This window comes from Ctenopharyngodon idella, chromosome 19 (genome assembly GCF_019924925.1).
Source record: "Ctenopharyngodon idella isolate HZGC_01 chromosome 19, HZGC01, whole genome shotgun sequence".
Classification (NCBI taxonomy): Eukaryota; Metazoa; Chordata; class Actinopteri; order Cypriniformes; family Xenocyprididae; genus Ctenopharyngodon; species Ctenopharyngodon idella.
In genome coordinates this window covers 1,229,953-1,255,713 of record NC_067238.1, presented here as the reverse complement: position 1 = coordinate 1,255,713, position 25,761 = coordinate 1,229,953, and the positions used below count along the sequence as shown (strand labels likewise).

At 36.9% G+C, this 25,761-nt stretch overlaps 2 protein-coding genes across 2 annotated transcripts in view; both read left to right on the top strand.

Moving 5' to 3' along the window:
* Positions 1-25,761, top strand: part of ctdp1 (CTD (carboxy-terminal domain, RNA polymerase II, polypeptide A) phosphatase, subunit 1) — a 121,091-nt gene that overhangs the window by 32,934 nt on the left and 62,396 nt on the right. Inside the window, exon 11 of the mRNA XM_051872481.1 lies at positions 6,612-6,768. Within this exon, the coding sequence (XP_051728441.1) occupies positions 6,612-6,768 (157 nt within the window). The remainder of the gene's footprint in view (positions 1-6,611; positions 6,769-25,761) is intronic.
* Positions 21,216-25,761, top strand: part of kcng2 (potassium voltage-gated channel, subfamily G, member 2) — a 141,484-nt gene continuing 136,938 nt past the window's right edge. The window contains exon 1 of the mRNA XM_051872491.1: positions 21,216-21,226. The gene's annotated coding sequence lies outside the window, so the exon portion shown is untranslated. The remainder of the gene's footprint in view (positions 21,227-25,761) is intronic.

Here is a 25,761-nt window from a genome sequence, read left to right as displayed (position 1 = left end):
ATAGTGTTGCCATAGGAACACATAATTCCAAATCTGATGACATGAAGAGCTCAGAGTAGAACGAAACGGTTTGCCATCTCTCAATTACGGTAATTACGAAATGGCGTGAATGGAGCACAAGCTTGTTTTGGTTCAGGAGGAACTAAAAGGTGGCTGTTGTTTGTTTGCAGCGCTCTGTGACTGTCTTCAACATAGCCTCATAGAACACGCTGATGACGTGTGACGTCTGCGTGAACAGGGTATGCGGAGGTATAGAAATTCGGACCGAATGCAATGATTTGGACGAACATTATTTGGTCCTGAGACATCCACAGAAGATAGATGTTCATTTTTAAAAATTTAGACCACTTCTATTATTGATTGCTATCAGGATGTGAAGAGAGTTCCAACCAGTATAACAAAAGGTTTATGAAAAACATTGCCTACCCTACCTTTAAGCTCTTCGTGTCAATAGTGACATGAGAGGTGTGATGTAAAGTGGCAGTGTCTCTCAGGCAGCTATTTCAGTCATGCAAGTGCAGCTCCTATCTCTTTGAATGGGGAGACGTCAAATTCTCCAAAGCTGTTCAGCAACCTTACAAATAAATTTCATATTTGAAATCACCAATGAAATCTGACAACAACTATCTTCTGACAATAACTATAGCTTCTAAACGCTCAAATCATGACAAAATAAAAAAGACATTTTTCCGGCTAGACCAGCCAATGCGCATGCAGTCATAAGCACGCTTCTCAGAACACTTGACTGTTTCTATAGCAACCAGAGCTTCTAACAGCAGCTGCAGTGACGCAATGACTTTACCAATTGGCAATTGGCTCTCTTATTTAGAAGGCGGGACTTATTCCGCAAAATTGCGCGTTGCACTTTCTCCCATTCATAGTGATATGAGTGCATCGTCTTTATATATATATATATATATATATAGTCTTTGATATTAGTACCTAAATGGCACCTTTTGAAAGGGTACCTCCTTCCCAGTGACAACTTTTGCACATTTTTATCTGAGAGTGTTTTCAATAGAAAACAAAAGAAATGTTTCTTGAGCATATCAGCATATTAGAATGATTTCTGAAGGATCATGTAACACTGAAAACTGGAGTAATGATGCTGAAAATTTAGCTTTGCCATCACAAGAATAAATTACATTTTAAATTGTTTTGAATTTTTAAGTTGTAATATTTTTTTTTTTTTTTTTTTTTTACAGTATTACTGTTTTTATTATATTTTTGATTAAATAAATACAGCGTTGGTGAACAAAACAAAAGATTTTTTTTTTTTTTTTTTTCAAAAAAAAAAAAAAAAAAAAAATCTTTTGGCCAGTTGTGTACATTGGACACCCGTAGTGCCAGTCCTGCTCTCACACACCTGCCTGTGATTTTGAAATAAACCTGGAGAAATCGATTGGCTGGTTTAGGTGTGGATTATAGCTGGATCTCAACTCTGCAGGTAGACCTCCAGGAGAAAGATTGGGCACCCTGTGCCTGCTCTCTTGTTTAGACATTTGTTAACTGCTCTCAGCTTGATCGCAGTCTCCTTCCATTTGTCTTATTTCTGCTTTATCCTTGCACTTGCTGTCCATGTAGGGGGCCACAAATTTAATAAAGCAATCTACTGTCCTCTAGGAACCATTTACAAAAGTTCACTGCTAAATTTGATATTTAAACCACAGCTCTACCTGACTAACTCTCCAGACAGATACTCTCTGGGCATCTGCAAGCTGAACTAATATGTCATAATAAGCGCTCAACTCTACAGCAGGCCCGATATGTTGAATGAATAGCCGGACTGCATGGTGCCCTGTTACTGCACGTCACATGTAGGCTGGCAGTGAGTGCTCTTGTGCTGCTGTTGAGAGGATGTACTGGTCTCCAGGCAACAGGGCTTGTTGAATGGTTCAAGAACAGAAAATGAGAGGACACAAGCATCAATACAAAATCACCCATGTTGGTCTTTTGTTGCTAGGTAGCAAAAGAGAAAAGAACTGTATGTGCCACTGAAAGATGTTTTTAGGCGAATGGGAAGACAGATGTCTAAAAACTTTGCCAATTTGAGAGTTTCAATGCTAATGGGAAACCTGTAAATATCAGGGAATTAAAGAATTGAGATTTCTAAGCCTTGAAAAATCATGGAAATTAATGAAGTGTTGGACTTCTTTTACAATGTATATAATTTCCCCCCCTAGATCATCTAAATGTTCTTCAATTGATAATTGATCATAATCTATAATCTCTATATAATTATAAGATATCCTTTATCCAGTACACTTCCTTCACCCTTAATGTGTCTGTTTATTACATATTATAGCTAATTTGATCATGCTTTCTTCTATCAAAGTGTAATTCTCCTGTCTTTGTACAACTTAAACCATTCCAAGTTTTTAGTATGAAAAAGTAGCAGATTTCATATGTGCCTTGTCACATGGCACAACATCATAGAAATTAGGTGCCGAACTATCAAAGTAGTGCTTTCCAATTAAAACATGGCAATGGGAAATTATCTGATTTAGTTCTGATGTTTACTGTATTGACATAGCGTTTAATATCTGACCTAGGTGACGTGACCCTAATCCAAGATCAGCTCTTTAAACACTCTTGAGAGTATAACAATAAATGTTGCTAGATCTGTAAATTGATTTGCTTTGTGAGAGTGTCAAAGAATGTCAAATTAACATATATTGTTTGAATTTCAGAGTCCAGATTTAAAGTTCCTCATGTGTTTTCTTTGTAAATGTTATGACTTTTAAAATTCTGGTTTATGTTAGAAATATGACACTAAAATATTAGGGATGCTCCAGTTGATCATCTGTAGATAGGTATCGGCCGATAATTACATTATATAACTCGATTTGGAGCTAAAGCTATTGGACTTCCAGGATAAAATCGCATTGTGATCACGACGCACTGTTTTCTAACGTCATTTGAAAGTTCAACCAATGGACACTGAATCTTGGGTATGGAGGGTAGGGATGATGTCGAGACCAATCAGACATTGTTTTATAGCTGGAGCGCGCTTGGATTGGATCTATCAGATTGACAGGTCTTGATTTACCATGCACCACAGAATAGGAGCACATAGCTGAAACAGAGCTGGAAGATCATCAAAAACTAAACCAAACTTGATTTTATGACCTGTCATATGTACTTTCTAATAGTCATCATATTAAGCATGAATAATAACAAAAAAATCTATAAATTGCATCACTTTTTCTGGGGTTTCCTCAGCAGTGTTGTAATACTGTATAAGAACCTCCAAACATGATCAAAATCTATTTTCCTCAAAATTTTAAAGGTTTTTTATTAAATGAGACTATGTACATTTAGTCATTTAGCATCAAGTACTAGTACTTTTAAGTATTCCACTTGAAATCATGTGAAATCATTAAAAATGCCTTCAAGATGTAATGGGTTTGAATTGACAGCCAACAGAGAGCTTATATAAAGCTTGAATGATCGGGATCGGTATCGAGAAATCAGTAATCGGTATCGTCTGCAAAAATCCTGATTGGAGCATCCCTATAAAATATATCCATGCACAAAAGGATACAGAGTCATCACACCTGGATCCCTGAAGCTGCTCTGTCCAGCAGAGCTCCCAGTGCAGTCTAGTGTCAATCACAGTCTCTCTCATATCAGCAGAAGACATGGTTTGTTAAGCTCCAGCATCCCTCTGTCTCCTCTGTGATTTCAGTTTGTTTGCTTCACAGACCAGTCTACAACTTTCCCACCAGACCTTTTTAGATTGTTTCTACGGAAACCATTGAGCCTTCCACAGCTGTAGAATGTGCAGGAAGTTAAATGTTTGATTGTATATTTCAAAGCATAGATATGCTGCATTAGAGGCTGTTGCTAATTACCATGTTACATCAGTGTACATTGTCCACACTGTGAAAGTCAATGTCTTGAGTCTTTGTTTTGCTGGTTCGTACCACCGTATAGGTGTTTTGTCAGTAGGTTGGCTAGTGATTATTTCTGATGGGTTCGACCTGACATGTTGACCTTTCCAATATGACACCGCTGTTGAGATGTACATACAGGTCGGCATGTAGCATCTAGGTCTTCTGTTACTATGTTTTGAAATGGGTTTTACATGATGTTATTCAGACTTTGACTTCAGACTATGAATAAGATTAGTCTCAAAAATAAAATACTTCTGTAAAATACAGAAATTCTTTTGTAAAAATATTTAGCCCTCTTTCCCATATTTCACAATTTTGGGACGTTTTTGCCTATTGATGAACCAATGAAAGTGAACATTTATGCAAGTAAAATTAATATATTTAGTTTGAAAACATTTTAGAGTACTATTTATGTTGTTATGTTACAAAATGAATATGTAGGTTTAAAAAATTTCGACCGTTTTGAGCAGTAATGAGAGAAAAATTTAGATTTTAAATACATAGATTTCAATTGTTAATGTAGTTCTCAGATTATTATTATATTATATGTTCTTATAAATTTCATATAATAATATGTTCAGCAAAACAAAAGCATGCACATCACAGGCAGACTGCTCAAAGTGGGTGCTCGGACAAAAATAAGCGAAACAGAAAAAAAGTAAAGTAGGCACTGTATGCTCGAAACGTCACCTTTGTGAGAGTTTGTCAATATATTTCTATATTTTTTGGAGCTGTGGTGTGCTGACTTTATACTTTTTGTATTTAATGATGTATTGAAATGAAATTTCCCATGAATATTGACACAATATATATATTTTTTTCTCACATTTTAATTAATTAAAAATGGGTTAAATGTGGTAATAACATTGTAATAACGTGGTAACATTCAAAACGGGCATTTTTGCACATTCACTGGTTCGTGAAACTTCGGAGCGTTATGAATCTTTTGTGTCGAATCAGCGGTTCAGAGCGCCAAAGTCACGTGATTTCAGCAGTTTGGCGGTTTGACACTCGATCCGAATCATGATTCAACACAAAAGATTCATAATGCTTCAAAGCTTAATGAAGCAGTGTTTTGAAATCGGCCATCACTATATAAGTCGTTATTTTGTTTTTTTTGGCGCACCAAAAATATTCTCGTCGCTTTATAATATTAATATTGAACCACTGTACTCACATGAACTGATTTAAATACGTTTTTAGTACATTAATGGATCTTGAGAGAGGAAATGTCATTGCTGGCTATGGAGGCCTCACTGAGCCATCGGATTTCAACAAAAATATCTTAATTTGTGTTCCGAAGATGAACGAAGGTCGGGTGTAGAACGGCATGAGGGTGAGTAATAAATGACATTATTTTCATTTTTGGGTGAACTAACCCTTTAATGAGAAAGAAAATTATTGATCAGATACAGATACCCTCGTGTCGTTCCACACCCGTAAGACCTTAAGGAACACAAATTAAGATATTTTTTTTTAGAAAATACGATGACTCAGTGAGGCCTGCATCGCCAGCAAGACAGTTAACTCTTACATTGCCCAGAAAGCTACTAAAGACGTATTTAACACAGTTCATGTGACTACAGTGGTTCAACCTTAATGTTATGAAGCGACGATTTTATTCAACAATATCTAGTGATGGGCGACACTGCTTCATGAAGCTTCGAAGCTTTATGAATCTTTTGTTTCAAATCAGTGGTTTGAAGCGTGAAAGTCACGTGATTCGTTACGTCATAAGTGTTTTGCAATTTCAGTGGTTTGTGTGACTTTGGCAGTTTGATAATTTCTTGAGCTTCATAGTCGTTGGTCCTATTCGCTGCCATTATAAACCTTTGGTGTGTCAGGATATTTATTAATATAACTCCGCTTGTGTTCATCAGAAAGAAGAAAAGTCAAATACACTTAGGATGGCTTGAGGGAGAGTAAATCTTGGGGTCATTTTCATTTTAAAGTGAACTAATCCTTTAACTGAGAATGTTGTTGGAATTTTGTTATTACAATTAATTTATAAAATGCTAATGGTAGTTAGTACCTTCAGAAGCTTCAGTGAACAAGCATTTTACTGTTAACAATGGCATTTTTTTGCAGGTAACGATGGCACTTTATATGATCTACTCACTGCAAGTGTTACAGTGTTGTTAAATTCATACAGTTTTATTGGTTGCATAAATTTAAAAGTTTAAAACCAAAGCATTTAATGTACTTCAAATGCAAATAAAATACAAAATAAAAGGCCTCAATCTGGGCTGTCTTTTTATATCTATTCATCGATAGGTACTGTAGATCTTGCCTTTCATCAAGGCTGAGGTGAGGGATCTTGGGCTTAAAAAGGGTGGTGACCGCTGGTTTAAACAGACTGCAGGAGCACGTGTAGTGAAGTTAATCCTTTCAGACACTGTCTGCTCTGACCATCTATCTCCCTGTGCAGAGTTATCATAATAATCATGTTGTGGCTCCTCTGACAGAAGGATGTGATTGAATGTTTGCTGTGTGCTGTGGACAGGCTTGTGCTGTGGGTATGTTTGATTGCTTATTTAGGTGTTGCTCAGAGTGAAAGAACTGCTGTTCTGCTTTGGTGTTTTGTCAGAGCAAAGTCAGCCAGCAGTGCTTGAGAAACAAATTTTACCCAGTGACTGATTACACTGTAACTTGCTTCACCAGCTGCTGATCTGGAGTATGTATGCTGAGCGATTGATTTTTGATGTGTTTGTTCAGGTTAGCTCAGGGGTCTCAGCAGACGGACGAGGCTGCAGGATCAGGTCCTGACGATGAGCAGCCTGGACCTTCACGCAGAAAACGACAGCCCAGCATGTCTGAAACCATGCCACTCTACACACTCTGCAAAGAAGATCTGGACAGCATGGACAAAGAGGTTAAACACACATACACATTTTCTTAGCTGTCTAAAAACATCAGTTGTTCTTAATTGTTTTATTTATATATATATATATATATATATATATATATATATATATATATATATATATATATATATATATGTGTGTGTATAATATAGAGAGAGAGAGAGGGGAATGTTAGATTCCTGGTTTCAGTGAAATTAAAGCTACTGTTTTTCACTCTTAAGCTCTTCAAGCTTACAGGTGAAGTGTGTAATTTTTTTGGCTGTGCAAACATCAACACTCATATTCAAGCTTATGGCATGGTGTTTCCTTTTCTTCTTTTCTTTTTTTGAGATTAACTTTTTATTGTCTTTTTAGATATAACAAAATAACATCCATTCAAACAAACAGAGAAGGGGAAGCAACAGACATTAAAAAAAAGGTTACTTTATATGGTCATTCCTTTATATAGTCCAATATTTTGGAAGAAAAACATTTCCATGCATCAGTGGTACTAGGCTTAGCCTTGTTAATTCGTGCTGTTGTACGTTCACAAGTCACTATTTTAAGGAGGCTATGAATCCAATATGTTTATGCACATATGTGCGGAGTAAACCAGTTCTGTTTTATTGTCGTCTTTGCAGCTGTAAAACCAGCAAGCAACATTTTCTTTTGTAATGAACTTATACAGAAGTCAGAGTCGTCATTGACCAGACATAAACCTGGATTAGTCATGTAATCAATTTGTAGTAAGGAGGACAAAACAAAATTTACATGAGCCCATAGTTTGACCTTTCCTTCTTTTCTGTGCCGCATGTTCAATGTTAAATACGTATTTAGTTCTAATTTCAACTGTTTTAAAACTGTTTCCTGTTAATGTTTATTCGGTAGCACTTTACAATAAGGTTCATTAGTTAACATTAGTTAACTACTTTTGTTAACATGAACTAATAATGAACTGCACTTCTACAGCATTTATTAATCTTTGTTAATGTTAATTTCAACATTTACTAATACATTATTAAAATCTTGTTAACATTAGTTAATGCACTGTGAACTAACATGAATAAACAATGAACTGTATTTTCATTAACTAACATTAACGAAGAGTGGTAAATACAGTAGCAAATGTATTGCTCATGGTTAGTTCATGTTAGTTAATACATATACCTTATTGTAAAGCGTCACCGTTTATTCTTTTGTTTTATATATTCCATATTCCATTCTCTCTCTTAGGGGTGTTTAGGAACAGCTTAGAGCTTAACAAATATAGCATTCCTGTGAAATAAATGATAAAAATAAAAATCAAAACAAAGTATTCAAATGTAAAACAACACGACATAGTCTTCACTGTATGAATTAAACAGATTAATCCTACTAAATCTACTGAAGAGCAATGTGATTTTCTCTGTCTTTTCTTGTTTAACATTAATGACACAGACAGCAGCAGGAATATTAGCCTGCTGTCACTTTAAAGGAACACTCCACATTTTTTTTGAAAATAGGCTCATTTTCCAACTCCCCTAGAGTTTAACAGTTGAGTTTTACCGTTTTCGAATCCATTCAGCCGATCTCCGGGTCTGGCGGTACCACTTTTAGCATAGTTTAGCATAGTTAATTGAATCTGATTAGACCATTAGCATCTCGCTCAAAAATGACCAAAGAGTTTCGATATTTTTCCTATTTAAAACTTGACTCTTCTGTAGTTACATTGTGTAGTAAGACCGACGGAAAATGAAAAGTTGCGATTTTCTAGGCCGATATGGCTAGGAACTATACTCTCATTCCGGCATAATAATCAAGGAACTTTGCTGCCGTACCATGGGTGCAGCAGGCGCAATGATATTGCGCAGCGTCTCTCACAAATGTCTCCATGGTTGCAAGGCACACTCCCTGTGCAAACGGGGTCACAGGCGCTGCATAATATCATTGCGTCTGCTGCACCCATGGTACGGCAGCAAAGTTCCTTGATTATTAACAGTCTAATCAGATTCAATGAACTATGCTAAGCTATGCTAAAAGTGGTACCGCCAGACCCGGAGATCGGCTGAATGGATTCGAAAACGGTAAAACTCAACTGTTAAACTCTAGGGGAGTTGGAAAATGAGCCTATTTTAAAAAAAAGTGGAGTGTTCCTTTAAGACCGATTGCATGGATCCAATATACTGATTCTGATACACATGCGATTTATTTCCCAACTGTTTATGTTCACTTAAGACAACCGACGGTGTTTAAGCAAATACTCCCCAAGCCGGGCATATTTCTGTCTGCTTTTAACTGCTCAGGCATGAACCCGAAGCTCAAAGTTCACTTTTCTTGTCCGTGTTCCACTCCGTCTTGGAGTGCGCGCACAGAAAGCCGCTTGAGGAACAGTATCACTTTCGTGGCTTAATGCAGTATTAATTGTCTCGCGAGTTTTGTGTCATCTGATCGGCCCACCGCTCAAACTATATAAAGCTATTATCGGCCGATAACGATCGGCGCCCGATCAATCGGAGCATCCTTATTTTGTTTCATTGCTGTGCTGTTGTCCTGCTTGACGTTTGTGTTGATAGTTCATGTACTGAATTGTTTATGGTGGCGTTACATGTTTAATTCATGACAGAGCCACAGTTAAATTCCTCCCCCCCACACAAAGCTTTTAAGATTCATAAAAGCTAATTAAAAATCCTGAACAAATATCCTGAAGACATTCCCTGACGGTGAGCCAATGTTAATCACCCTCTGAGATCAGAAGCTGCTGAATATTAATGCCAAGACTGTTTGAAGAGGACATGTAAGAAGCAAATTGCTGTGATCATAGCAAAGCGCAAATTGAATTGCTAAGAATTTTAAAAAGGAGAGTTAAAATGAAGTTCCTGCCTAATAATAAAAATGTACAGTGGGGCAAAAAAGTATTTAGTCAGCCACCAATTGTGCAAGTTCTCCCACTTAAAAAGATGAGAGAGGCCTGTAATTTTCATCATAGGTACACTTCAACTATGAGAGACAGAATGGGGGAAAGAATCCAGGAAATTACATTGTAGGATTTTTAATGAATTAATTGGTAAATTCCTCTGTAAAATAAGTATTTGGTCACCTACAAAAAAGCAAGATTTCTGGTTCTCACAGACCTGTAACTTGTTCTTTAAGAGGCTCCTCTGTCCTCCACTCGTTACCTGTATTAATGGCACCTGTTTGAACTCGTTATCAGTATAAAAGACACCTGTCCAAAATGATCACAAGAACAGTGAGCAAAAATCCTAGAACCACACTGGGGGACCTAGTGAATGACCTGCAGAGAGCTGGGACCAAAGTAACAAAGGCTACCATCAGTAACACACTACACCGCCAAGGACTCAAATCCTGCAGTGCCAGACGTGTCCCCCTGCTTAAGCCAGTACATGTCCGGGCCCGTCTGAAGTTTGCTAGAGAGCATTTGGATGATCCAGAAGAGGACTGGGAGAATGTCATATGGTCAGATGAAACCAAAATAGAACTTTTTGGTAAAAACTCAACTCGTCGTGTTTGGAGGAGAAAGAATGCTGAGTTGCATCCAAAGAACACTATACCTACTGTGAAGCATGGGGGTGGAAACATCATGCTTTGGGGCTGTTTTTCTGCAAAGGGACCAGGACGACTGATCCGTGTAAAGGAAAGAATGAATGGGGCCATGTATCGTGAGATTTTGAGTGAAAACCTCCTTCCATCAGCAAGGGCATTGAAGATGAAACGTGGCTGGGTCTTTCAGCATGACAATGATCCCAAACACACCGCCCGGGCAACGAAGGAGTGGCTTCGTAAGAAGCATTTCAAGGTCCTGGAGTGGCCTAGCCAGTCTCCAGATCTCAACCCCATAGAAAATCTTTGGAGGGAGTTGAAAATCCGTGTTGCCCAGCGACAGCCCCAAAACATCAATGCTCTAGAGGAGATCTGCATGGAGGAATGGGCCAAACTACCAGCAACAGTGTGTAAAAACCTTGTGGAGACTTACAGAAAACGTTTGACCTCTGTCATTGCCAACAAAGGGTATATAACAAAGTATTGAGATGAACTTTTGTTATTGACCAAATACTTATTTTCCACCATAATTTGCAAATAAATTCTTTAAAAATCAGACAAAGTGATTTTCGGGATTTTTTTTTTTTTTTTTTTTTTTTTTCCTCATTTTGTCTCTCATAGTTGAAATGTACCTATGATGAAAATTACAGGCCTCTCTCATCTTTTTAAGTGGGAGAACTTGCACAATTGATGGCTGACTAAATACTTTTTTGCCCCACTGTATTTGTCAAATAGAATATTCAAAAGATGTTAAGAATGAAATGCTATAGCCTACTTCTTACTGTAAGCTGTTGTTGTTTTAAATTAGTGAATGCAATTTGAATGCATTTTTTGCATTTATATTCCATGATAAACACATATTTCACACACATATGTCATGTCTCACATTACATATATTATTGTACACAGACATAAAAGACAATAATAGGAGAACTGGGCACTATCTTCCTCTCAAAATACTGGATCAGTGTTATTGCTGTGTGATATGAGTCTTTGCACTTATATTGCTTTGCTTATTTATTATGAGCACATCTCCACCCAGCCTTCTTCTTCTGACCTTGCTTTTCATTTAAGGTCATCTTCCTGCAGGCTGGCTCTGCTTTATTAATGATTTATTTTATGATATCTTTAAAATTGGTCATGGGTGTGTGGTTTAAAAAAAAAAGAAGAAAAGAAAAAAAAGGTGTGCATGAAATTATGAGCCCTGCATGTATTATTTCTTTCATCCCAGCTTTGTTGCCATCAGCTACACTTTCATAGCTCAAAGTGCTGCGTCAGGCTTTAAATGGAATGAGGGTTATTTTTTTTTCTCCTGCTTTTTCGTTTTACATTTGTCTTGTCTTCCAGTTTTTTCTCTGAAGTGTGAAAGAGGAAGATGTGCCTCATGGCTCCCTCTTAAAATCACTGACCTAGAAACATCGCTTCAGAGCTTCTTTGACTTCTTTCTCATTTGTCGGGCCTGTCTCAGTTCTCCGCTTAGTAGTTATAACATCTCAGCAGTCCATGTCAAAAACCTGTCATTGCTGACACCATTCATAACAGCGGTGTTGTGCTTCACACGTCAGATAGCTTCATTTTTTGTGTTCACCTTCATGCTCACATACAGCTGAAACAAAGCTGTGTCTTACCACCAGCAGTGGCTTCTACACAGGGGAAGGGAATTTATCATTGATAGGGACATTTTAAAATTTACATTTACTTTAAGTTGTTCTTGTTTAGATAAATAGGTTTACATATTTATCCACTAATTTCTTGAGATGCAGGGTGGTGACAAGCACATGCGTTTAGTAATCGAGCAGATGGTAAAAACATTGCTTATACTTCCTATACTTACAGTGGGTACGGAAAGTATTCAGACCCCCTTAAATTTTGCACTCTTTGTTATATTGCAGCCATTTGCTAAAATCATTTAAGTTCATTTTTTTTCCTCATTAATGTACACACAGCACCCCATATTGACAGAAAAACACAGAATTGTTGACATTTTTGCAGATTTATTAAAAAAGAAAAACTGAAATATCACATGGTCCTAAGTATTCAGACCCTTTGCTGTGACACTCATATATTTAACTCGGGTGCTGTCCATTTCTTCTGATCATCCTTGAGATGGTTCTACACCTTCATTTGAGTCCAGCTGTGTTTGATTATACTGATTGGACTTGATTAGGAAAGCCACACACCTGTCTATGTAAGACTTTACAGCTCACAGTGCATGTCAGAGCAAATGAGAATCATGAGGTCAAGGGAACTGCCTGAAGAGCTCAGAGACAGAATTGTGGCAAGGCACAGATCTGGCCAAGGTTACAAAAAAATTTCTGCTGCACTTAAGGTTCCTAAAAGCACAGTGGCCTCCATAATCCTTAAATGGAAGACATTTGGGACGACCAGAACCCTTCCTAGAGCTGGCCGTCTGGCCAAACTGAGCTATCGGGGGAGAAGAGCCTTGGTGAGAGAGGTAAAGAAGAACCCAAAGATCACTGTGGCTGAGCTCCAGAGATGCAGTCGGGAGATGGGAGAAAGTTATAGAAAGTCAACCATCACTGCAGCCCTCCACCAGTCGGGGCTTTATGGCAGAGTGGCCCGACAGAAGCCTCTCCTCAGTGCAAGACACATGAAAGCCCGCATGGAGGACTCCAAGATGTTGAGAAATAAGATTCTCTGGTCTGATGAGACCAAGATAGAACTTTTTGGCCTTAATTCTAAGCGGTATGTGTGGAGAAAACCAGGCACTGCTCATCACCTGTCCTTGAATGGCCCAGCCAGAGCCCTGACTTAAACCCAATTGAGCATCTCTGGAGAGACCTAAAAATGGCTGTCCACCAACGTTTACCATCCAACCTGACAGAACTGGAGAGGATCTGCAAGGAGGAATAGCAGAGGATCCCCAAATCCAGGTGTGAAAAACTTGTTGCATCTTTCCCAAAAAGACTCATGGCTGTATTAGATCAAAAGGGTGCTTCTACTAAATACTGAGTAAAGGGTCTGAATACTTAGGACCATGTGATATTTCAGTTTTTCTTTTTTAATAAATCTGCAAAAATGTCAACAATTCTATGTTTTTCTGTCAATATGGGGTGCTGTGTGTACATTAATGAGGAAAAAAAATGAACTTAAATGATTTTAGCAAATGGCTGCAATATAACAAAGAGTGAAAAATTTAAGGGGGTCTGAATACTTTCCGTACCCACTGTACGTACTGCATGTCATTTAAGATCTGATCTAATGTATAGTGATTTATCTGTATTTCCTATATGTATTTATTAACATTACTACTTTAATAAATCAATGCTAAATGCTAAACAAAGTATATATGCGTTTAAAATACAATGGACTTAAATGCATTAAAACGTATTTATGTACACTACCATTCAAAAGTTTGTAGTGAATAAGATTTTTTTTTTTTTTTTTTTTTAAGAAAGTTTTTTTTTTTTAAAGAAATGAACACTATAATTCAGGAAGCATTGAACTGATTGAAGTGACAGTAAAGGCATTGTTACAAAAACGTTCTATTTTAAATAAATGCTGTTCTTTTGAACTTTCTATTCATCATAGACTCCTGTTGTTTCCACAAACATGAAGCAGCACTACTGTTTCAACTGTTTTCAAAATTGATAAGAATAAGAAATGTGTTTTGAGCAGCAAATCAGCATATTAGAATGGTTTCTGATGGATCATATGACACTATAGACTGGAGACAATTGAAGTTAAATAGTAGTATTTCGCAGTATTATTCTTTTTAAGCATATTTTCAATCAAATAAATGCAGCTATGGTGAGCATAAGAGACTTCTTTCAAAAACATGAAAAATATCTTACCAACCCCACTCTTTTGAACAGTAGTGCATATTATCTTAAATTATTTATTTTTTATTATTTTATGTTTTCCCGTATTAACATTTTAATGACTAATTACAAATGATTATATATAGCCTACATGCGTTTTCTGGGAATCAAACCTCCATGACCTGAGCATTGTCATGCTTTGCCAATTAAGCTATAGTGACGCCTGTATGGGACTGCCTTTGAACAAGTAACATAATGCCTTGGTAGGGTAAAGTTTGGCAAACTACTACTTTTCACTGCTGCATCTTGCTGGTTCAGCTGATATTTTCTCCACACTGCTGCTTGTCACTTGTGAGAGTCGTGCCAGGGTGAACGGATAGAGTATAAACACCTCTCAGCGTCTCTGAGGGGCACATGCAGTCTGCAGTACTTCATGCCAGAATGAATATGTCAGACATAAACAAGGTTTAACCCAAGAGCTTGTCAACATCACAAAATAATGTTCATTTATTTTATTAAAAGGAAATGAAAATGTGGACAGGTTTACGTTGAGTACACATACTAGATTGTGCCATTGATTTGGCCCTTTGTTGTCAAATTTTAGATTTATTTGAAAAATAATACTATCGTTCAAAAGTTTGGGGTCAGTAAGATTTAGTTATTTTATTTAGCAAGGGTGCATTAAAGTGAAAGTAATGTGACATGAAGGCCAAGTATGGTAACCCATACTCGGAATTTGTTCTCTGCATTTAACCCATCTAATGCCGATTCAGACTACATGATTTTTGCCCAATTTTGTCGTGGGGATTCGCAAACGACAATGGGCGTCGGGAAGCAAGATTTGATCGTTTCAGCTCGTGTAGTGTCGTCCACGAGTTCCTGCATGCTTTCAAACATGCCAAAACAAAAGAAAGACAATGGTATCGTTCCTGCTAGGTGGAATTTTACAACGGAGGAAATGTTTGTGGAGCTATGGCAACAACAATTCTGCATTTATGATGTTTCCTCAAAGGAAAGTTACAGCGACAGAGTGAAAAAAGGTAAATAAAACATATGTTACCTCTTTGGAGGAAGTCCAAATATTCGTGCAGTCCAGATATGCGTCCACTTTTGGGCTTTTCTGACGACAAGACAGAGCAAAACACACTGCTAGCCATTGTTTGTTTACGCATTGTTACGCTCACAGCACCTTCTGTCAGTCGATAGTCCCGCCTTCTCGGTGACAGCATGCACGCGGTTAAAGATGGCACGCGATGAATAGTTGGGTAGCAACGTGTAGTTTGACATGTTTCTTGTCCGCGACACCACAAGATCAAAATCGTATAATATGACACAGTGACTATCGTGACCGTCAAAAATATTGTGTAGTCTGAACCTGGCACAAGTTAGTTCACACACATTAGAAGCAGAGAGTAGTGAATACACACACACTGCAAACTGTGGACACACACAATTCCTGCTGGTATTGAGAATAGAACTCGCAACCTTTGGGTTAAAAGTCTGACTCTCTAACCATCAGGGCGCAACTGCCCCAAATTAATTTGATCAAAAGTGACAGTAAAGACATTTATTATGTTACAGGAATTTGTATTTCAATAGATGCTTTTCTTTTGAAATCTATTCATCAACATTGATAATAAAAAGAAATGTTTCTTGAGCTGCAAATCAGCATATTACAAAGATTTCTGAAGGATCATGTGACACTGAAGAATGGAATAATGATGCTGAAAATTCAGTTTTGCCATCACAGGAATAAATTACATTTTACAATATATATTCATTTAGAAAAAGGTTATTTTAAATTGTAATAAAATTTCACAATATTACTGTTTTTATTATCAAATAAATGCAGCCTTGGTGAGCATAAGAGACTTCTTTCTTTTAAAAAATCATACCAACCCTAAACTTATGAACGGTAGTGTATATCATATGTTACTAAAATGTACAGTTGCTTTGTACATAAATAATGCATGTTGTTCTTTTGAAAGGTCATGTTTCATGATGAAGTGTGATTTATCTATTTACTAGAAGTATCCATGGTGACAGACGTGGCATCTAATATTTAAATGAATGGGAACCTCAAGCTTTAACAACCTCCAGCTTTATAGGAAGGTTCTATTTAAGGACTTTATTTAGACCGTAAATCCCTTTCAGTAAAATATCCTGAAATGGAAATCCTATAAAATGTCATTGTGCACTTTCAGAGGGAGACTGCAATCAGACCAATGTGAAACCTGTTTTGTATCCATTCCTAAGCTCATTTTCTCTCCCCTAGTCATTTATGAGTACCATTTGCCACTGCTCAATTTGTGCCCCATTGTTCTACCAGCCTAACAGGGGTTTTGTTGAATAGCCCCCCTTTCTCACTAAATATGACATCTCCATTGAGGTGCAGGGGACCACAGCGTTATTATTCTGTGACTTTGCGAATTGGGATATCGAGGGGGTTAGTCCTTTGTTCATTAAACCTGCTGAATGGAAATAGAATAGTTTCTAAATTTAGCATGTGGAGAGAGCTGTAGCAGGCTTTTCATATATATGACAAAGCTGAGTTTGATTGAATGTAAATTGCTATTTGAAAAGTCATACTTTTAAGGGAACCATTCATATACACTTTTTTTGCATGGCTACTTGGAGGAAGTAGGAATTAACTTGTTGAATGACTGGGCTTCTGGTGTGGGCACTGGTAGCACTAATGTTCTCCTTTTATACACTGCAAAACAGCTTTTCGTCACACAAACTAATTATAGGCTCTGAGAAAACCTTGTGAATATAGTGATGAGCATGTTCACCTGAATGAAAGCAAATGTTAATTGATCACTCTGAGAATGTTTGAATGGTTTCTTAATTGCAGCTAGGGCTGCTTATTGACAAATTTCATGTTTAAATTTGATTTTGATGCACAAGCTTTCAGTTCTGATCTTGATTCCATTCCATTCGATATTGATTTATTTGGATATCAGGTACAGTACATGTACATATTAAACAAATTTAAAAAAATCTCTCAACTAATGCTATAAACTATACAGCGAACCCTGTCGGTTGGTACATTACTATATTATTAAAGTCATTTGTATACAAAAATTTAAATTTCACATAAAGCAGTTTTTATAATAACTTTTTATTGATATAATTGTTTTTACTACAATTAGTTTTTTTGAAATAAACATTTAAACAAACTCATTTTAGCCAGATTTATTCAAACATACATTAAATATAGATTAACAGATTAAGTAAAATCATAATAAATATGCAATATAGTCCATATATTTAGCAATGCAACATTAAGTGACAATGTTTACAAGCTGTTTTATTGATGTCTTTCTGTGGTTAAAACACTGCTTGATAAATTACATGAGACGTGATACATTTCAGTAAGTTGTACTGTATCTTTCAACATACCTTCTGATGTTCATTCATGTTTATTTCATGCTATACCTAGCAGTAAAGAGGAAGAGATGATCAGTTCATGTGCCGCTTGAACTGAAGCGCTACAGTGATCTGTCACACCAGGTTAAAGAGTGTCAAAATGACATTTAATGTTTCAATTTTGTAATAAAGTTGACAGAATTTGAAAGCTAAGTCTTTGTTTAATAACAAATCACAAAGCTTATTGTGATTTATTAGATGGGTATACTATGAATAATATTTAGTGAAGTTTTGTTCACTCATCAACTGAAAACAGCAGACTAAAAGATGGATTCTTGGAATTTAAGAATCAATATCAGTTTATCAAAATGAGAATTGAATCAAGTCAAGAGATAAATATTGTCAACCCAGCTCTAATTGGGCTCCTCAGTCTGTTTTCACTCTATTTCATAGTCTTGACTTGAAACAGCGGTGACTTCCACTCAAGCAGAGAGTCCAGCGAGGTTAATTATGTTAATTGTTACCTCTGTATCATGTGTAGGAGGTCAACAGTGATTTCACTTGTTGGGGAGTGTGGGTTTGGCACACAATAAATGTTTGTGCTAAGAATTATCCACATGCAACGCTAATCAGTTTGCTAATTATCCATACATTTTATTGAAGCATGTTCTGCTTCAGTAAATGTTTCATTGAGATGCTGCAAAGACGCAGGTAATTCACATGCAAATCTCTCTCTCTATCGATAGGCTAATTCATTAAAATAAATACTTTATCTCTGTGTCTAATTTAAAGCAGACAAAATGGTAGCTGAAAAAACCCCCCACCATTTTATCCCTTCCAGTCAAATTTAATGCAGCAAACATCAAGCTTTAACTTCACTGTCAAGCTTTAACTGTAACTTGTCAATGCTGGCAAATGACCATGGTATAAACAGGATAATCCAGGGCTAGCTGTGCTTTAAAAGATTTGAATGCACTCCATGGAGGCAACTTACCTCTGCTTCGTGTCAGGTGGTTCTTTGCTTCCACGTCATGCATTAAAATCGTTTAATGCACAGCTAACCGTGGATTATTCCTTACTTGGTGTCCAACATCCAACAGAGTTAATTTTTTTCAACTATTTGTTTAACATCCAGCTTATGCCATCATTGATTTATGTATTAGCATGTCATCAGTCTGTTGGTGAATTGAGTGACAGATTGACCAAGGTTTTTGTTCGTGACTGCACCTGGAGCACTTTGTGCTAATGTGACATTTTCCATGTCTTGAACATAAAGTTCTCAAGAGTTCACAGTGGGGTCTCCTGGACTAAAGGATACATTAAGATCAATGGTTTCCAGTTAAATGCTAAGGCTGTTCGCTGGACTCTGCTCCAGAGTATTGTAGTTCATTTAGCCAACTAGTCTCAGTTGTCTAATGTTTTTTTTAACAATATTATTTATTTATAGAGATTTTAAATAATTTAATCTCTTAAATAACAAAGAGTTAATAGCAGTTACTCCAGGTTGGGTTGGACCTGACGTGTTACAGTTTCAAGGAAAACTTGCATGTAAAGCCTGAGTGCTGTGAATTTGGGTAGTGCCTGGGTAGGCACTTTTCATTTGGGCTACTAAAACCATTTTATGTTGTATTTGATATGTATTTATTCATTTAATTTAAAGATTTTAAACAGTCTCCTTGTGTTATTCTGAGTTAAAAGCAGCTACTCTACATCGGTTTGGTTTTGAAACATTACCATTAAAGGGAAAAGCTGCACATATGCGTGAGTTCTGAGAATTTCGAGGTGGGGAGAAAACACGTTTTCAAATGTCAACCTGCTTCTGTTAGCTCTGCATCCTAAATGCCTTTTGGCATTCTCAAATGTTCAGAAAGCTCTGGATGAGAAAAAAAGGAAAGCCCTAATTGGCTGTCTGGCAGTTATACTCTGGTACAAAACCCAGCATTGAAATGTCACCAATGAGCCACATTCTGAAATCACAATGTGGTTTGCCAAAAAGCATTTTAGGACTATGAGATCATAACGTGCATGTGGCCTAAGTGACCTTTCTCATCCAGACGCCTTACTATCTTGTCTAGCAGCTTGCAGTAACGCAACAATGTTTGATAGGAGCGTGGCCTCACCCTGGAATACCACATCTCACCTACAGATGTTAAGTCCTGTATTAGATGTTCAACGCTCAAAGATTTATTGGCCTGCAGTTTTGAATGGTTATTTCTTTATGGCTTAATGTCCTTGTGCCATGTGGGGAGAAGAGATATGTCCAGGGCAATATGTTATTGGATCTGTTGATGTTTTCTCAGTGGAAGGCAAAGATTCGGTCGGATACACACTTCCACACATTGGCAGTCATTCTCCGAACAACAACCGCTGCATACACTTGTCTGATTGTATCAGTTCAGTTGTTTGCTGTGACCAGAGGATTGGCAGTCGGGGTGCTTTAGAAACGTGTTCATGGTTTCTGCTGCTTCGTAATGAGATCTGATACGCATTGCTGTTTCAAATTAGTGTGGAGTTTACCCAAGGCGTCCCACTTGTAAAAAGGGATTTTGCAGATTAAGCCTAGTGATGTTTGTAGACTTCTTTTTTTTTTTCTTGAAGTCCACCAGGAGATATGGAAAGAAATGTTGAACACCATCGCTAGTCTGGCAATCAGCCACAACCAATACCTTACGTCGCCGTCCCATTTTCATGTTAGTTAAAATCAGTTCCCAATAGGATCCCACATTGCACTGGTCAATCACTGGCTCTTGCATGAGAACGGAGATAGCGGAAAAGCAGTAGCGGTTTGGGGTGAGCTTTTTTCCAGTTAGCTACGCAATATTGCAAAAAACAGACAATGATATATATAAAAACTCTCAGATTTCATCAAAAAGATCTGCATTTGTGATCGGAAGATGAATTAAAGTCTTGGAACGACATGAGGGTGAGTACTTAATGACAGAATTTTCTTTTGGGTGAACTAACCCTTTAATTTCTTAATTTTCAATTGTTAAACTTTTACTTTGAAGGTTTGCCATCAAATCCATACGCTGTGGGTTTCAGATAGGGGTGGGTGATATGTCTAAAATCTTATCGCGATATAAGTAATTTTATATCACAATAACGATATACATCACAATATATTTATTTTTGCTTTAAATAAGGTTTTTATGATATCAAAATTTTTCATAATTTAATTTTTTAAAAACTCTCAAGCTTACTTAAGACAAGTAAACAGTGATAAAGAAAGAGCAAAGAAAACAAACTACAGTAGAACAAAGACACAATTGAAATAGACCTACCTGAAAAACTTTAAACATTAGAAATACTACATAAAATATATGAAGTAATTAAATGCATAGTCTTTACTGTATAAATTAAACATAAATTTATTCTTATTAAAGTAACAAAAGCAAGCAGTGAGAGATTTTCTCTCTGTTTTTGTTGTTTGATTAGCATTAATAATGACAGCAGGTAAATTTGGATTCTGTCCCTTTAAGACAGACTGTACCGATCCATTATACTCATGCCTTGTCTTTCTCAACTGTACTTTCACTTAAGACATAAATGGCACTGTTTACTTGCAAATACATGGTCACTTTGATACATAAATATGTGTATTTAACCGTTCAAGCCCGATTAGTTGGCGAAAAGCACTCAGTTCAGTCCTCACGTGCTCTATGAGCTGCGGCTTTGTCGCGCGTCTCTCAGACAGTCTCTCAGAGATCGCATGCATATACTAAAATGAGTTATCTTTTGCTGCTAAGTGTGCTTCAGTGGTTTAAAACCACTTGTTTTTAAACCGCAATGCTTAAAACGGGTGTCCAAACATGGTCCTGGAGGGCCACTGTCCTGCAGAGTTTAGCTACAACCCAATTAAACACACCTGAACTATCTAATCAAGGTCTAAACAGGCATAATAAAACTTACAGGCAGGTGTGTTGAGGCAAGTTGGAGCTAAACTCTGTAGGACAGTGGCCCTCCAGGACCAAGTTTGGACACCCCTGGCTTAAAACACAAATGCAGATCTTTTTGATGAAATCTGAGAGTTTTGATATATATCAATGTCAGTTTTTTCCAATATTGCATAGCTAACACAACTGGAAAAAAAGTTCACCCCCAAACCGCTACTGCTTTTCCGCTATCTCCATTCTCATGCAAACGATAAGCTTTCGTGACCGCGCAGCACAGCAACGTCACGTGAGTGTAACCGCGATAGAGACAATAGTCCAAAATCTCTACTGGTTGACAAATTTTTACCAGTTAATCATGTCAACCTGTATATCGGCCACCCCTAGTTTCAGAGTGTATTTATTATTATATTTAATTAAATCACAGGATTATAATAAGCTATATTATAATATAATGCAGCCCTGTAAGCAACCCTTCAAGACATCTTAGCAACCAGGGCCGCTGCTGGCCAAATGGGTGCCCTAAACAGAACTGTATTGTTGTGCCCCCCCAACCCCCTCCACAAACTCAATACTTTTTTTTTTTTTTTTTTTTTTTTTTTTTTTTGTGGTTATAAAAATAGACCTAAGCAGTCTTTAAAATGACTTAAAAAACATAGGCTATATAATAACAATGAGGCAGTAATAAATGTTTCAACTAAAGTAACAAAAGCAAGTTTTTTTTTTTTTTTAACAACACTGTCAAAATACTTTATGTAATACATAATGTAAACAATCAACTTACATACATTATGTATTATATCAAATGCCTGCAGAGGGCGCCAGCGGCTAGGTGATTGTTTTTGTTACACTTCTTGCTATTGTTTTTACAGCATGATCAAATCCTTTTTTAATATTGGCCAAGCAACATTTAATTCAAATGTCCACTTAATCTTTAATATTTGTTTACATCTTTATGATATAAATGCTGCAGTCACTGTAATTTCTTCAACAAGAACATGTTATCAAAACATGCAGAGTCAGAGCGAGGGTTTAAATTTTTATTTTGAAACCGCGGTGAACATTTAGAAACAAGTATTCTCCTGTGTTAGCGTAGGTTTATATATGATAACACTATGTTATGCTATATTATCATCTGTTTAATATATCGTGAAGCCTTAGTAAACGGTCTAATTATGATTTTACTTTTTATTTAATATTTTGGCGAAATTGAGCACTCAAAATTAATTGAGGAATCGTGAAATCTGGCTACAAATATCTTTACCATGGTTCAAAATCCAATACTTATCACATCAAAATATTGAAATTATAGCGACGAAAAAATTGCATTAGTATCAATTCAGGCAGATGCGTTGGTGGTGGTCAAATCCGTAACGTCAATAAACACGTTTAATTAATCTCATCCATTAACTACAATAGTCAAAAATATAAAGTTCCACATGTTTGTGAACATACCTAAAAATGATGCACATGATTAATCTTGTTTTCTTTTCTTTTTTTCGCTTCTCAGCGCCAGACTGCTGTTGTCAGTGTGAGGTGGGGGCGGGGCGAAGCGGGAATGGCGTGTTGCGTGTTCTTTAAGTTACTGCATTCTCAATAATTCTTTTTAATATCTATGTTTCTGTTTACATTTATTTTTAAGTTAATATTACTATAAAATAGTAATATTACTATATTACCTAGAAGAATATTAGTTTATTTATATATTTAGACTTTTTTTTTTTTGAGCAAAGGTGGTGCCCTATGCAAACTGCGTAGTCTGTGTATAGGGAGCAGCGGTACTGCTGGCAACCATATAGCAACACCCTATCAACCTTAAGAATACCTTAGCAACTGCATAGCAATGGCCTGGCAGCCACCCATCAAAAAAGATATTGTATGCCCTCCAAAAGATAACCAAAAGATAACCTGGCAGCCACCCACAAATCCCAAGTTTTGCGGTGGTGAGTTGTTGTTTTTTTTTTTTTTTGGCTGCCACTCACATTTTTTGTTTAGAAAATGTAAAAATCTAGCTCATATTGTTGTTTTTCTCTTTTGTAGCACCATGGATTAGGATTGGTTAACTCTCAGACAATTGTGGCTTTGAATTTAATACTGCGCCAAAGACATTTCTTGCTGCTTTTTTACATGAGTGTGTGTGTGTGTGTGTGTGTGTGTGTGTGTAAACCTTGTCACATTGTATTTGTGTCTGTGATGCAAGTCGTGCCTGACTCTGAAAGCAGCAGTGAGCTGGTATATTTGTTATTGTGAGTCCGTTCTCTGTGTGATGAAGTATGTGTGATTGCAGTTCTAGCACCGTGTTATCAGCCTCATTGCACATTTCACACCTCAGCTTTCATTAGGGCCCGCCTCACCACTGCTAGCACCACGCTAAGTGCTAACAAGTTGAGAAATTAGAACACCATCTTCTCTGTCTGCTGCCCTTTATCTCCACTTTAACTCTGCCTCTTCTTTGGAAAAACTTTCCTTAGTGAGTAAATGCTGAAAGCTAAAGCCAAGGGGCGTTAAATTCGCTTAGCTCCAATTGAAAGATTGCTATTAGCAAAGCTATGTGATGCCTTTGCCCTTTCAACGACAAAAATTAAACCGAATCATAAAAGATTTTTTATGTGTTCTATGCCATCAGAGTTGCACTATTTTTTTTTTTTGTCACTTTCAAATGTTTGAAAATGCAAATGAAGTACCTTCATGGAACCTCAAACCTGGAATAACAAATGCATTGTCATTTAAGTCATGCATGCTGGGTGTTAAAGGTCTGTATCCATATGCATGATTTCCTCCAAATATGTTCACTTTCATATAATTAAGCAATGGTTTTATATAAACGACTCCATAAACCCACCCACTTCAATTGCAGCGCTTAAGTTGTCAAGAATAAGATCCGTTTTTGCAAGTGTAGGATGTATTGCATTACAGAGTGACATTAGAGGGCCATATAGGGCAGCAGTGCATAATTATAGCTGATGATAATTGTATGATACAATACCAGTGCGAATAATAGACTATACAGATTTATACTCGTCTCAAGAGTTTTAGAGCAGCATTGCTTCAACTTTTTAACAGCCCCCATGGTAACCATTTTCATGATTCACTGCAAGTAAGTAGTTCTTATTTGATGTGATGGATACATGTCACATGCTTTCAGATTCATCCAGGATTCATCCAAAAATACAGTAAAACAGTAATATAACAGTAATATTGTGAAATACTATTACAATTTAAAATAACTGTATTCTAATTAAATATATTTTAAAATGTAATTTATTCCTGTGATGGCAAAGCTGAATTTTCAGCAGCCTTTACAGTTTTCAGTGTCATATTGTAACAGTGACGACACCCAGCTGTACACTTTAACCTCAAAAGTATTTTTTTGTTCGGGCGCCAGACAGTGAAAACTGTCAAATTTTTAAATATTTCCCCAGATAGCTCTAAAATCACCAGTTACAATAACCAACACTCAAATTCTCAAGTTCATTTCATTTACTTATCAAAAGGTAAGGAAAGGGAAAAAAAAACAAAAACAAAAAAACAAAAACAAACACAAAATATATATATATGTATATCACATCAACAGAGTAACAAATTTGCATAGAATGAGGCAACAATGATCATATAAGTCCAGTCCAGTAGAGAGAAAACAGCTTGAATGCAATGTCAACTCAGTTTCAGATAATTGGTGACTGTCCTGATAATCGGTTCAAGCAAAGAGTTTTTTTTTTTTTAGTCACTCACAAACCATACGACATGGCAATACAATAAAAGTTCCAAAATATGTCACCAGATAAGTGCGTTTCTTTCCACATCCGCGTGCCCAAATCTGCATTTTTTTTCCCACATGTAAAGAAAAGAAAATTAAATCATTACACAAAACGTAAGGAGCATTTAACAAAAACAAAAAACGCTCTCAATGTTAAAAATGGATGCAGGAATTAAGGTGCGCGCATTTGATTGCACGCGTTTGTTGGAAAATGTGTATGCGTGTATGTGTATGTGTATGTGTGTGTGTATGTGTGTGTGAGTGGAGCAAGCGGGGAGTCACTGACCAGGTTTGAGCAGATTTCGGGTTTAATGATGAGTGCTTAGAAAACGACGAGGCGTCTAATCGACGGGAATCCATTGGATATCTCCGTATCAGCTGTGCCAACACGCATAAACTGGAGTGGGATCGCATGAAACTTGTACGTGCAAGTACAAATCAATCATTTCTTCTTCCAAACTCACTAGAGCATGTCCAAAACAGCAGGCCGGAACCACACGTCACATGACATACGTCACTCGTTGTCTCACACATCATCACGTTTGCCTTTCGTACAGGATATCAGGAACAACGCCTCCTAGATGCGCTATTTTCCCCCTTTTATATGCTGCGCTCATTATTAACACGCCTCCATTATGACGTTTGTTAAATAAACAGGACTACCCGCTGTTCTGCTACAATATGATC